This window comes from Dufourea novaeangliae, unplaced genomic scaffold, assembly GCF_001272555.1.
Source record: "Dufourea novaeangliae isolate 0120121106 unplaced genomic scaffold, ASM127255v1 scaffold303, whole genome shotgun sequence".
Lineage (NCBI taxonomy): Eukaryota > Metazoa > Arthropoda > Insecta > Hymenoptera > Halictidae > Dufourea > Dufourea novaeangliae.
Window position 1 is genome coordinate 271,686 of NW_015374186.1, and position 15,100 is coordinate 286,785.

Consider the following 15,100-nt stretch of genomic DNA (forward strand, 5'->3'; position numbering starts at 1 on the left):
TCACCGCCCCCGGCGGACGCGCGCGCGAAGGCAGGAGCCACAGGAGCCGAAGCTCCAACTCCCGATGTCCACGCACGCGTCCGCCCATACACGCAGGCCTCGCCTGCCGGAGAGCGAGGAGACGCCTACGGGCGGGGGCCGCCCCGCCCCGCCGACGCCATCGGGCTCTCATTCCGCAAGACGACGGTCTCGCAGAAGGACACCGCCCTCCATGACCTCCCGCTCCCCACCATGGCCGCAACCACGGCCGGGAGCGAGAGGTCTCCCCCTATCTCTAAACGGAGTGCCCGCCTCTCCCTGGCAAAGGCCGGGCACTCCTCCAGCACGTGCTGCGCGGAGTCAACCTCCGCGCCGCACTGGTGGCACTCTGCCGTCGCCTCGGCTCCAACCTTCTGCAGGTACCCCCCGAAGCATCCGTGCCCAGTGAGCACCTGCATGAGCCGGTAGGATAGCCTGCCGTGCCAACGGTCCAGCCATTCATCAAGGACGGACAGGACCGCGCACACGGCTCGCTGCCGGGCGGCGCCGCTGTCATACAGTTGGCGCCGCCACTTTTCACGAGCGAGCCGCCGGCACTAGCGGTTCATCACCTCGACCGCGTCGTCCGGCGGGTCGACCCCGTTCCGGCGGAGGCCCTGCAGACACCGATACAGATCGGCGTCAGCCTCCGCCTGGAAATCAAAGGGCACGACCCCTACCAGGACGGCCGCCGCCTCGTGGGAGATGGTGCGGTACCCCCTCGCGATCCCGATGGCCATGCAGCGCTGAATGCGCCGCAGTAGCTGCCGGCCCCGCCGGCGGGCCATCAGATCGCGGGCCCACACGGGTGACCCGTATAGAGCCATCGCCCGCACCACCCCCATGTAGAGGCGGCGTACCCTCTCCTCCGACCCCCCGAGATTGGGTATCAGACGACCCAACAGGGTCGCCACGCCCTCAATCCGGGCGACCAGACGGTCGAAGTGTCCCCGGCTTCAATACCTAACCCAACCTACCATATCAACCTCTCAGTCTCCCACTATGTACCACCGGCCTCCCAGCTACCCAGTCTCCCTCTACCGGTCTCTCGGTTTCCCGCAAATCCTTCAAATATTTAGATTATTATAATCCCCCAACTGTGAGAACTAGTGCAATACCCCAAGTAAGTTTTATTTGTTTGTATTTATATTAACTTTACATATCCTTTGTTTGTGTGTAGCACATTTATTTAATAGAATCTATCACCTTTTTGAAAATTTTGTTTTACATATGTTTTTGTTTATAAATTTCATACATTTATTAATAATGCCACGGTGTTGCTGTATTCCCAATTGTAAGGGAAATTATGATAGTACTTTAAAAGATTATAATTACATATCTATATTTTTCTTCCCCAAAGATGAGGAATTGCGGCAAAAATAGATGGCTGCTATTCCTCGTAAAAACTGGACACCAACAAAATATTCTACCGTTTGCAGTCTGCATATTGCAGAAAGTGCTATTCAAAGGTACCAAGGTATTCTATCATCCAATGGTGTACTAGAGAATGTTTTGTTGAGATGTCCAAGACTTATAGCGAATGCAGTACCATCCATTTTCCTCAATTTCCCTTCTTACTTTGTAAAACATGTGCTACCACGAAGAAAAGATCCTGTAGAGCGAGATCAAGAAATCATTGAAAGGAATGAAAATTTAGTCCAAGAATTCACTAATTCAGATTTAATTAGTAATTTCTCGGATTTAATAAATAATTATGAAAAAAAGCTTGTACTTTCAAACTGTTGAACTACTAAAACAAATTCAAAAATTTATTTTTGTATGCTCGTATATAATGATAATTCTGACTTTTTGATTCTAAATACACAGATTGTGATTAGTGACAACATTAAATTACAAGTTTTTCAAGAAAGCAATGAAGTTTCATTCAATAATTTAAAGTGGGTACTGCTTATTGATAAGAAATTATCTAGGTGGTCTCAACTTGAAAATTTATTAAGTAGATATAAAGTATTACAGAGTCCACATTCTACCACTAATATATGTCTTATTGAAAAATATCTTGAGAAATCTCTAGAAAAACTTAATAAGGCATATATTATTGCAGAATCAATTTTGAATTTGCTTATACCAAAAATCTTGAAATAGTAACAGATCAAATAACGCAAATAAAAAATAGAAAAAATAGATATAGCTCTTGCACCATTATTACGGCTTTTTTGTTATATAGCCAATCGTCAGCTGCATACAATTACTTGTCCAATTATGTTGTAGATGATTCCATTAAAATTTACATATCTGGTTATGGGTCCCATTCTGTAAAATTAAAGTGCAATAGATGTCGATTATTAACTATAGAGGATAAAGGTAAAACTGTAGGCGATGTATATTTTGATCACTTACAAAGAGGGGGCTTTTCTGTTCGCACTGAAGAAGTGATAACCTCATTTATTCATATGTATGCAATAATGGAAGCCATAATAAATTATGGCAATTTGGAATCTCAATTTTTGCAATCTGAAAATCATAAACATATGTTATGTAAATTAACATATATTAGTATTCAATCAGATATACATTATTTAGCATTTTCAGATACATGCATTTGTGGTTAAAGTTACGACAGTATTTTGTTTAAATTATTGTCAATGTTTTCGAATATTTTATTAAATGATTATGTGGAAATTGTAAATAATAACTGTTCTGTAACACGAGTTCATAATTATCTGCATAATTGTTCCTTTCAATAGCGAATTATCCTAACCTCTTTTCCATATGTCACTGAACCTGTTTGGCATCGTACAAATAATTTTGTCTATTTCAGGTTTCTATTAACTTATACATACCTTTATCAATTTTTAAATGCTTCAATTTGGTTCAAAGATGGTTTTATCATGCTTCACATTTATATTTTCTTAAAACCACTGTAAATATTTCAAATATAATGCATCGCAATATCAAACTATTCAGTGTTCACAAAATGTATACCACATTTATAAATATTAGTATACATCTATATTACTTCTACTTACTTATGATATTTATGTATTCCTTATGCGTAATTTATCAAAAATACTGTGTATTAGTATGGTTTTATGTAAAAAATAACGTTAATTATAACATTGAGCACAAAACTCTTGTTCTTGAAAATAGGACTCCCGAATCGGCCATGAGCGGTGTTGCCACGTTGTTCAGCACGGCTAGTACTAAAGTCGGTTGTGACGAGCCGTAATTACCGACTGTTACGTTTGTCCCACTGTCAGAATGTCTAGGAGAATTCGGTTTTCATGTTGGCAGTAATATGTTTACGGCTTACATTGAATAAAATAGTGATTTGTTTGCGGCGTTTTTGTGCAAGCCTGAGGAAAGAATTAGATGGGCGTGTAGAAAAGAAAATATTAATTTCTATATTATTGTAAAATGGAAGTGAGTACCGAGCAAGTCCCCACGACTACGGAAACCGTTTCTAATAATGAACAGGAGCACAATGAGGAGGGTATGGAAGAAAGTGAGGATTATGGTTACGATGGAGAAGATTATAGGCATTTCGTACCTCGGGGACGAGGTGGCTTTAGGTGCGTTACAGTTTTTCCTAACACCCCATATATCCGTCGAGTTACGCGTCGTCGACAATAAAAAACCCAAAAGTAAGGTTAAGTTGTCCCAATCCCACCTCACCTCTTAATACATCTAACGACAACGATCTAACTTCCTGTTCCCACGTACTTTACACATTAATAAATAATATAGAAATATGTCTATTCTTTCTACTTACGTTCCTATACAATGAAATGATTTGCCCACAACTGTTCAATATAGTGTTCCATTAATATTATTTGTATATATATATATATATATATATTTTGTGTTACAAATTTATTTGTTCATTTTAAGAAAATTGTTTTCTACACTTTGGAACAGTAAATGAAACAAGGTAATAATGCTATTTAAAATATAATTTTCAAAATTAACAATTAGTTTGCATGTACCATCATTGTTTACATACAGGTTTTTCACTTAAGCATAACATTAGAGTTAGAAAGAAGATGATGTTTACACTTGGGTAAATGATTTAGATGTATAGTACGTAAAGTACATAGCCACGACAAATAACAATAATTTAAGGGGTCGTAGCAGAGGTGGGTTTGATTTTCCCATGAGAGGTGGGCCTCCAAGGTTTAGAGGAAGAGGATTTGGACCTAGAGGACCAATGTTTCGTGGAACGAATAATGGATTTCCATTTGAGGGACCGCCTAGGCCTAACTGTCCACCAGGACCAGCTGGGCCACGCTTTAGGGGACCTCCACCATTTGATCCGAGCTGGGGACCTATGGGGCCACCAAATCTGATGGGACCGCCAAATTTAATGGGACCTCCAGGAATGGTAATTATTTTTCATGTTTTAAGTGGTCCATTCATCTCTCCCATAACTTGATTAAGTATTACTTAACTTTATATGCAATCAGCCACCACCACACATGATGAATGGCCCAATTGGGACAGGTCCGGGACCATACGGACCACCTCCTGGAATGGGACCACCAAATATGAATAACGTAAATTTCGATTTACAGAAAATTAGTAGGCATCACAAGTATTAAGATGCAAAACACGAAATGTTGTTATAGATTCCAGGTCAGCAGCAGCCCCCGCAGCAACAGGCACAACAGCAAGCAAACATTCCAGGCTTAGATCTCAATGGAGAAGTATGGGTGGAAACAAAAACACCAGATGGCAAGTCATATTATTATAATATTCGTACGAGAGAAACTACATGGACCAAACCAGAGGGACCAAATGTTAAGGTCATGGTACAAGACCAGGTTTGTAAAATTATTTTTAATCTTAAACTTGCAACTTCAATATCCTTATAAATGTAATAATCTTTTCCAGTTAGAACAGTTGGTACATGGAGCATCTAAACAGACAGCTCCATCTAACACTCCTATGTCTACACCTAGTACTCCAAGCCAGATTAGTGAGAATAGAATTTCTCACAATAATGAGCCATCGTCTACAAATAATGCAGATGCTATGAACCAGCTTAGTACAGCTCCACCTGGTACAGGTCCCCCCCCTACACTTGGTGAAACACCAGATATTTCCACACAACCACCTGATACAACACAGACAAACGGTATTATACAATCACTTTCATTTCTATTTAGGAAATTAAAGTTAATAAATTGTAAATGTTATAAAAGTAAATTTCATATTGTTAATATCTAGGTACAGCACCTGCAACTGTCACTAGTACTCCAGCTATGAATACACCAGCAGTAAATACAAATATGATGCAACCACCTCCTAATATGATATCTATGCAACATAGGATGCCAAATCAATTTGGTGGTCCAATTGCAACACAATTTGGAGCCGCACCTTTTGGGATGCCACCACCAGGTTTCCAGCCTTTTGGAGGTTATGGTCCACCACAAGCAAATTGGGGTAACATAAGTTATACATAAATTATTTAAAAAATAATGATATATAATTTATTGAATGTTTTATGATAATATATTAGGTATGCCACAAATGCCACATGGAGTAATGACTCCACAAACACCAGCAGAGGACCCTGCCATATTAGCACAACTTGATCAAGAATTAGTAGCATCTGCTATGGTTTGGACGGAACATCGTGCTCCAGATGGAAGATTATATTACTATAACAGTAAAGCTGGTGAATCTGTTTGGGAAAAACCGCAGCCTCTAAAAGATCTCGAAAGTATGTTATCTATAAAACAAATTTCTAAATGAAGTATAGAATGTAACAGTAAATATCATTGAATGTATCACTAGGTGCAAAGTTAGCATTGCGACAAAAAGCAGAAGAAGCAGCAGCCAATTCTACAAATACTGCTGTCACTAGTTCTGCAGTGGCTAATAACAGTGTTATCATAGAACCCACAAAACCAGAAAAACAGCAGGAAAGTAATCACGAAACCAAAGATAATGTAAAGGAAACAGATACCAACAAACCTAAAAAAGAGGAAGCAACACCCAAGGAGACTGCTAAACCTCAAGATAAATCTAGACCAATTTCTAGTACTCCAGTGCCTGGAACCCCATGGTATGCCTCTAAACAGATTTGGTTTAACATATTTGCGTCATTTATATAAAAGACAAGTTAAAACTTTTGGTTATTAGGTGTGTTGTGTGGACGGGCGATGGACGTGTATTTTTCTACAATCCTTCTTCACGTATTTCGGTATGGGAAAGACCTGACGATCTTATTGGTCGTCAGGATGTTGACAAAATGGTGTCTACTCCACCGGATACAGTGGTACCTACTAAAACTCCGCGTCAGTCGGACACAAGCGAGAGTAGTGATGATGACCAGCCAACACCAGCGAAGAAAATAAAACAGGAGGAAACTAAAGGTAAATTTTACTTTCGATGTATATATGATGTATATGTATCAAATTAAGAAACTTGCAGTTAATTATTGTTTCTACCTTAGTTGCAACACCAAAAGAAGATGAAGAAAAGGACAGTAAGAAAACAATTGACATCGGTAAAGAGGCTGCAATAGAAGCGGAAGTACGAGCTGCTAGAGAAAGGGCAATTGTTCCTCTGGAAACACGGATTAAATCATTTAAAGACATGCTTGCAGAGAAAGACGTAAAATTGCTAACATTTTAATGTAATCAGACAAATGAATATAGTACTATATAAACTGATTGATGATATTTACAGGTGTCCGCGTTTAGTACATGGGAGAAAGAGCTTCATAAAATAGTGTTCGATCCTCGTTACCTGCTTTTGACGTCGAAGGAGAGGAAGCAAGTGTTCGAGAAGTATGTAAAGGAGAGAGCTGAGGAAGAAAGGCGGGAAAAGAGGAACAAAATGAAGGAACGGAAGGAACAATTCCAAAAACTGCTAGAAGAAGCTGGTCTTCATGGAAAGTATGTAAACATTATATAATTTGTAAAAAAAAACTCTGAACCCATTAGTACATTTGTTAATTCATTATAAAATAAATTAATATTCCCTACATAGGTCATCCTTTAGTGATTTTGCTCAAAAACATGGGCGTGATGAACGATTTAAGAATGTAGAAAAGATGCGTGAACGGGAGAGCCTTTTCAACGAATATCTACTGGAAGTGCGAAAAAAGGAAAAAGAGGAAAAAACGGCAAAACGAGAACAGGTATTTTTATTTTATTAACACTTCTGATTTCGTTGCAACGCAAACATTACATTTCAGGGTTCAAGCTACAATATAAGAGTCGAAAGATTTTATGAGTAATTCAGACATTCGATGTCATAAGTAAGAAGAGATTCTAAAATTACATTATCTCATTCACGTGACAAAAAGCATACCAAATTTTTCAAGACACTCGAGAATTGAGGTAGCTTCTTTAATAATTATTGACTATACGGTATTCTTATAACAGTATTTGATAAAAAGTACTCATAATGTTGTGGGTATCATATATGAATCATTCTGATAGTTCCATTTTATTACATAATAGTTCTATTATCATTGGGTACCTCAATTCTCTAAGAGTATCGAAGTATTAGAAACATAAGTTCTTTTTGGATACAACCTTTAAGCCTTTTCCTTTTCCATACCAAACCTCATTAAGGTTCTCATTCATGCATCCCTCATTTCATTTAAAAAATCATATAGTACATTACCGAAAGTATATCAAATGAAGTCTAGATATAGCATATACTATATTCGCGGTACGTTAAATAGAGACTGAACAAACCTTTGTTCAGCACATACTTATATGTAAACAACAAATTTAATATTATATAATTGTTCGGTAAAAATAATTATATACTACTGTTGAGTGATATTTTACTATGTGCGTTAACATAAGAGACGAGTAAATAAGTACTCGAAAAATGTTCCAATATCGAATAGGGCAGAATAATGCTTAATACATTTATATTTTCAGCGATAATTAATGATTTTTTCAGGTTCTATAGGTATGTTACTATTTTGTTCCACTTGTAAGATTATCTAATATGAATTCCTAAAATTAACGGCTGAAGAACACATACCAGGAGAAGTTTCTCTAATAATTCTCTACTCCAGTAGATTTTCTCGATAGACAAAAGTTTTGTAGCTGTAAGATGGGAGATGTAGAGAATAAAATCTTAGTATGTGACGGTTCCTTATGTACTTATGTGTTCTGAACTCTCCACTTCAGTCAGGAGGCAGGCAGGACAGGTTCCGTATGTGGAGTGGCTTGGTTCTGAAGCTGGTTGGTGGCATGGATGATGTCATCTACCATCCCCACCTACACTGCGTGGCACAGTTGGCACACCCTCGCGCGCCGCATTCTTTACTCCAAAGCAGAGTCATGAGAATGAACGAACTCGGTATTTGTATATTACTCGTAATCCTCGTTACTTCAAAAGATTAACTTTTCCCCAAAGATCAAAACCAATCTCAAAGAAATTCAATACAATTCACTATCAGTTAAAAGGGATATCATTTCCAGTGGTAGCATCAATTCTAAAATATACAAATCTTATTCCATTTCCTGGAGATAAAGAACCGTTATTTCCCTTGAGAAAAAAGCTACCAATTCATATCATGATAAATGTATCAACATAAGAACAAATTAAATTTTTTTCTTTTATTTTTAATATTAAACATAATTTCATCAATTTTACAACTACATTTTTCTGTACACAATAATAACTTCATTTGTAGTAATATGTAATCTATTATAATAACATTTGCAGAAAGGAGAAGTTCAATTCAAATGCTTAGTTCTTCACTATATGGAAATAATGACATAATTGCTTGGAATTGTTCTTATGTCAATACATAGCATATTCAAATTTACAAGTAAATTTAAAAGTGATATTTATATTTAAAATTTATCGAGTGCATTTTAATTGGTATGATGATGTATATTTATTTTTTCTATTTTCTTTTTTTGCGTTGTCTCGAAAATTACACATATTTTCACACGACAAGAGGTATAATGCTATTTCTAAAGAAGCCTTTAGCAAAAAATGAAAGATGCGTAGTTATAATACAATGAGTGTGCTTTTACGAAATTTGGTTTGTATTCTTCAGAGAACCTTGACTGCTTTCGTCTTAAGAATAATAGAAGTGGACTTTGCAACTAAGTATATTCAGATAAAAGTTAATCAAAATTGTGGCACAAGTTTCTGACTACTTCTAAACTATGTAGGGTCAGGATCCGAGTAATGACTCTAATGACAAATTCAAGACCAAAATGTGCCAGCATCTCTGAACTCTAATTGTATTTTCATTACAAAATGAACATATATTAAGATTAAACAAATACGACAACATGTTATTTTAATTATATTAAAATAATAAGTCGTTCACAAATTACGTAATGGGAACTGAAATGTATGAACTACTTATATTACTTGCTACTTGAATAATGTAGATTAGAGGAACCAGAAACATATGAAATAGTAAGAAAATAGCTAATAACAATAGATATATATATTTCTAACCATAACATAAAATGTTTGGTTGCGTGGTGTTATTTAATAGTTCATTTAAGCAAGTCTGTTAATAGAATGATCCAAAGATCTAGTCAAGTTTAATTTTAAGATTTTCTACTTTTATTTATTAAGAGTTTTATTTACCGCATTCATGTTACTCACTATCATTATAGTACTATTTTATAACAATAATGAAAATATACATATATTTGTATGTACTGGAAAGGTACTGTAGCAAAAGATGGTTAGGAAAACTAAAGCCTCGTTTCGTAATTTGAACGGCTGAAAGCTTTTAATATTTTCAAAATCTCGTGACGATGATACTAACGATTCTTTTCTTTTCAGCGAGGGCAGCAGATAAAAATCTATTCATTTTATGCTTCCGTCTCATCATTAAACAAGAGCACATCTTGTCTTAGCTCTTTTCAATAATGTTATTTCCATTATTTAATCTCACCGCGGTCATATTCCAATGTGCACAATGTTTAATGATGAGATTCGGTTGGAAATAATTATTTTTTGCAGCTATAATGAGTATAATTTTTTTCAGCGAAACTGACCAGCTTATTTCATTAAACATTCCAACAAGTAGAGCCCTTAACGTTGTGATACATTCTGACACGAACGAATGACATGAATGACTATTTCTTCTACCCCTAACGAAAATGTAGTTTGAAAACCATTAAAAAGGTTTGCAAGTTGAAATAGTTTGATCCACATTACAAGTCATTATTTTTTTCTAATAATAATATTGTCAAAGTGATTGTAATGTGGCTGAACGTGTACAAGTCATTGGTTAAGAAAATATTAAGCGTGCATGATATAAACTGAACCAAGCAAAAAGATTAAAAAAATTAATAAGATACAGTTTCAATTTTAAGACAAAAATGTACAAATTAGAGTATAAGCAAAAGCTAATTGTTCTTCAACAATGAAAACTCTTACGATAAATGCATTTCAGGTGAAAAAGGAATTCATAGCGATGCTACGTGAACACAAAGACATCGACAGACATTCGCATTGGAGCGATTGTAAGAAAAAATTGGAATCTGATTGGAGGTACAGAGTGGTAGAGTCTGCAAGCACGCGGGAAGATTGGTTTAGGGATTACATACGTATACTAAAGGAGGAGAGGAAAAAGGAGAAGGAGAAAGACAAAGATCACCGGCATAGAGACAAAGACCACCATAAGTCAGACAAAAAGGATAGGGACAGAAAGGATGTTGAAAAATACAAGGAAAAATCGTCAAAAGATCGGGCCGACAAGGATAGTTCACAGGACAAGAAAAAACGAAGAAGCGAAGTACCGGCAGAAGAGAATGGTAAAGACAAAAAGGAAGCGGTAATAGAGAAAGAAAGCGGTGAAATCGAAGACAATGACGACAAACCAACAAAGAAAGACAATGATGTAAGCAGTTTTTCATATTTCGTTAACCGAAATTAGTTTTATGGTTGATTATATGTAATATTTCTTTACATAGAAAGAAGAGATGGAAGATCAGTCTGATTCCGAAGAAGATCGTGAAAAACAGAAAAGAGAACGTGAAAGAAGAGCAGAAGCAAGCCTTCGAGAAAGAGAGAGGGAAGTCCAAAGAACTCTTGCCACACACCTTCGTGATAGAGATAAAGAAAGGCAACATCACCGTCACACAGAAGCAGTACAACATTTCAGTGCTCTTCTTGCAGATTTAGTATGTATCCTATTTACGTAATTCGTTATATATGATTGAAATTTTTAAGCATACTCACAGAGACACTACTAAATAGACGAGCCTTAGTACGGCCCATCAACATCGTAAATAAGTTGCGAAGTTACTTGTCGGAGCATTCTTTCGAATTGATCCTAATAATCGACATTCTTTATAAGAACGTAATTGAAATTAAAGGTATATTCCCGTCTTTGGATTTGTTAAAAATGGCATAGTATATTCAAGAAGAATGATGAATATTATTATTAAAGGATTATGTCCCTGATTTTATGATTTTTGAAAGAAATAGATTGAATTGCTCACGTGAATTACTCATCAGTATACCCAATATTATTCTTAATGTGCAAAATATTCACAAGAGCGCGTTATGGTAGTGTTACAGCGAACTCTTAACTATATTGCCATCGTCGGGGCTCTAGGGGAGTAAAATGGCAATTAGTTCAGAGCCCCCTCCATGCTAAATTCTATCGTCATGGCCTCGCCCTCAGCGCCTGTGCAACAGCTGGATCATGCTGGTGTGCCGGTGTACGCAACGTGGTGCGAGAGCGAATTTGTTTGCTCGAAAGTACATGTAAAGGGGAAGTGCCTCGCGTGGCAATATAGTTAGAGTCCACTGATCTGCAAAAAAAATCCATGAATCAATCCAGGAAAGGATCCCTACTTTTCCATATATTTTTTTAATACTTTTATATTATAATAGTATAATGTATTAAATATATTAACAATGAAATTAATAGATTCCCAAAGTATAGAACACACCTTTTATGGCATAGGAAATGATCCATATGTTTCTGTACATATTACTGGTGGTCAGTTTCCCACACAACACGACGATGTCATGATTAGCGTCTTACAAATAGGTTTCAAACTAAAACATATAAACAGTGTTACCAGATTTCATTCATCAACGTAATTATCTCTCGACAAAATTCCTTATCAAAAAAAAAGTTTTAAGTAGAACTTACTCTGCTTCGAGGGAGATATCATGAACGCAAGCCTTGTCTACTTAGGTGGAGGTGCCTCCGTCATTTCAAGCAGACCTTGGTTTTTTTTTTTTACGTGACTGTATATTTTCGTTTAACTAGACGTATAGCCCATTCGGAGACGAATGTATTGACCTATGTAGATGTGTTGTTCTTTCAAGGTCATTCAACGTTATTTAAAATCTTGTAAAGATATTGTATTTCGATGAACGTCCAGAAAATGTTCTTTATCTTCTATATTCAAGAGGACGATCTTGGATATCAGTGCGTTGGCTTATTCTGCCCATGAGTAATAGTCTGCCTCCTTGGAAGTACGAATTTCACAATTACAAATCACTACATTATTCGGGTGTCGGCTATCTGGAAATCTTTCACAGTATAACCGTGCAGTTGCAGTGGCCCCATAATTTTGTCGACACTCGCCTGAAACCAAAATCGTATCAACAACTTCGCTAGGCGTACAATCTGCCATCATAAATTGTATCGCTACCGAAACGAAGAACGCTAGATGCTGGTCACAATAGTGACACTGATTCCTTCGAACCAATTACAGTGTAATGCCCTAGCAGCAGATATTCCTGGTTTGTAAACATGAGTACAGATAAAGTGCATCATTTGTGTAAGTTCGCGTCACGTTTAGAATTGTGGCGACAAAGTTCTACGACAGGCAATCTTGTAGCCATTTAGCAACGGAAGATTTTAAACGAGCGTGAATGATCTAAAACGTCCTTGAAAGACCAACATATCTAGGTCATAGAATTCGTCTCAGAATGAGCTACACGCTTAGCTAAACGAAGAATAGTTTTATTTGAAACATGTTTTCAAATCAGGAATAGTTCGGGAGATAATTCCGTTTATACATTAAAATAGGTCACACTTATGAGGATCGCTGTATAAAATGTTATATACTTTGAGTATTAAAATTTTCAGTTGTTAAGATCTAGTTGAATAAATACTTGGACACGTGTCTGCTTTCTTTTCAATATAGACTGGTCGGGTTAAAGCTGGTTATTGTAATACGTATGTTTAGGTAAGGAACGGAGACCTCGCATGGCGAGAAGCAAAACGGCAGTTGAGGAAGGATCATAGATGGGAATTGGCAGAGAGCTTAGACCGCGAGGAAAAAGAGAGATTATTTAACGAACACATAGAACAGCTCAGTCGCAAAAAGAGGGACAAATTTCGAGAACTCCTGGATGAAGTGGGAGCTTCGACTGAACTTACCGCATCATGGAGAGATATTAAAAAATTGTTAAAAGACGATCCTAGATATCTTAAATTTTCTTCTAGTGATCGGGTATGTAATATAGTTAGATATACATAACGATTGAATTGAGTTTCATGGTGGTTATTTTATGTTTATTCGTATTAATCCTTACAGAAATGCGAAAAAGAATTTAAAGAATACATTAAAGACAAACTTGTTGCGGCTAAAGCTGATTTTAGAGAACTTCTGCAGGTATGTTCAAAGTACATTATGATTCTTATTTATAAACACTAAAAATGTGATTGAACTTTTATTAAAATATTAATTTCAGGAAACGAAACTTATTACTGATAAAACATACAAAAAGGTACAAGAAAACAGTGGACATTTAGCGGAAATTGAAGAAATTTTAAGAAAGGATCGACGTTTTCTTGTACTGGAAGCTGCTGCCGCTGAACGAACTCGTTTGTTAATGGGTTATTTAGAAGAATTGGCACGTAGGGGGCCGCCTCCACCACCTACTGCCTCAGAGCCTTCAAGACGACCAACTACAAAGTAATTGTTGTCTTCTATTAACGGAAAAATATATATCAGTACGTGTTTGAATTTGGGAAATCTGTTTTTGTTCTAGTTAACGAGGCCCACATCAAAGCATGGTATACATATGGTGTCCAAATAAGAAATCAGTGATTGAATTTATAGCTGTAGTTGAATTGAAGTACTTTACACACGAGATGATTATCGCCTGTAATTATAGGATTCAATAAAACTAACGCCAATTCCACACAGCTAATAATGTGTGTGTATGTGTGTCATACTGTAAAGATGCCATAGTGTAAGCATATCATTATTTGTTGGATTATGTTAATTAGATACTAATTGGAAAAGAATTTTAGGGATATTATATAGTAATATCATAAAGTACGTATTTTATACATATTTTATCCAGGGTTGTTACATAAGCACCCTATAATGAATATTTTGTATGAAAATTACACGAGAATTGTGACGAGTTAACACTCTCAAATAGTTTAGAAGCAAATGCAGTGAATTTCTATGAAACAACATTAAATTTAATATCTCGGAAATATAATTATTGTGTCTTAAAAAAAGCATAACATACGACAATCGTGCACGATATATTTACGGAGTGCAGTTCAGAAATCATGATTTCAATTGTTTATCCTCGCACAGCTCTATTGGATGGTGAAACGTAAGTATCCTACAAAATATTCTCCTCTAAAACAGTCCAAAAATACATACATGTAAAAAGGTTAATACATTATTTACCATAATTATACATATTATTTATGTGGCATTTTTACGGTATAAGGTTTTTAATCTGATACAAATAAGTACGATAGATCTATTTTATGCAATAAATAATTGTTAAACATTTCAATGAATGATATTCACGTACAGTTCCCAGCAATCTGTAACTATGTGCATTTTATTTCTAATATTTTATAATATTTCATTACAGAAGTAAGCTTCACATAATCAATGAAGAATATACTAGGGTAAATATGATCTCGTAATAAAACACTCGACGATTACAATTTTATTACTGTAATTTATGTATTTTATTTTGTATGATGACGTTTAAATGTTTATTTAATAGGCATACTGTTCTTTTTACTTACGGATATTATTTCCACTAACATGATCGTGTGGTAGTGGTGCCATACGTTTAATGCACTGAACATAATTAAATTTGCGCACGTTGTAACATTATGAGTTAATTTTATTTTCAATAAAAAAATCAGTACATGGTC

General features: G+C 36.3%; 2 protein-coding genes across 3 annotated transcripts; both read left to right on the forward strand.

Annotated features, from left to right (window-relative positions):
• Nucleotides 1–1,284: 1,284 nt before the first annotated feature.
• Nucleotides 1,285–2,124, forward strand: LOC107192136. Its single transcript, XM_015581333.1, is given in 1 exon segment — nucleotides 1,285–2,124. A coding segment is annotated over 1 exon segment (840 nt).
• Nucleotides 2,125–3,281: 1,157 nt separating this feature from the next.
• Nucleotides 3,282–14,129, forward strand: LOC107192138 (transcription elongation regulator 1). 2 transcript variants are annotated; one of them, XM_015581335.1, is made up of 18 exons: nucleotides 3,282–3,551; nucleotides 4,114–4,360; nucleotides 4,443–4,532; nucleotides 4,605–4,799; nucleotides 4,870–5,113; nucleotides 5,206–5,424; nucleotides 5,501–5,704; nucleotides 5,779–6,049; nucleotides 6,127–6,359; nucleotides 6,440–6,600; nucleotides 6,676–6,884; nucleotides 6,979–7,129; nucleotides 10,388–10,834; nucleotides 10,908–11,117; nucleotides 13,149–13,415; nucleotides 13,500–13,577; nucleotides 13,657–13,880; nucleotides 13,957–14,129. In XM_015581335.1, exons 1-18 carry the CDS (start codon nucleotides 3,397–3,399, stop codon nucleotides 13,958–13,960), a joined length of 3,609 nt encoding a protein of 1,202 aa, XP_015436821.1. In that variant the 5' UTR covers nucleotides 3,282–3,396; the 3' UTR covers nucleotides 13,961–14,129. The 2 variants fall into 2 exon arrangements, with proteins under 2 accessions (XP_015436821.1, XP_015436822.1); XM_015581336.1 differs by lacking the exon at nucleotides 4,443–4,532.
• The last annotated feature ends 971 nt before the right edge of the window (nucleotides 14,130–15,100 follow it).

Coding starts and splice junctions, on each gene's coding strand:
- LOC107192138 (XM_015581335.1), top strand. CDS start 3,397: ATGGAAGTGAGTACCGAGCAAGTCCCCACGACTACGGAAACCGTTTCT. Junction 3,552..4,113: donor CGGGGACGAGGTGGCTTTAG/GTGCGTTACAGT, acceptor GGGTCGTAGCAG/AGGTGGGTTTGATTTTCCCA. Junction 6,050..6,126: donor CCAGTGCCTGGAACCCCATG/GTATGCCTCTAA, acceptor TTTGGTTATTAG/GTGTGTTGTGTGGACGGGCG.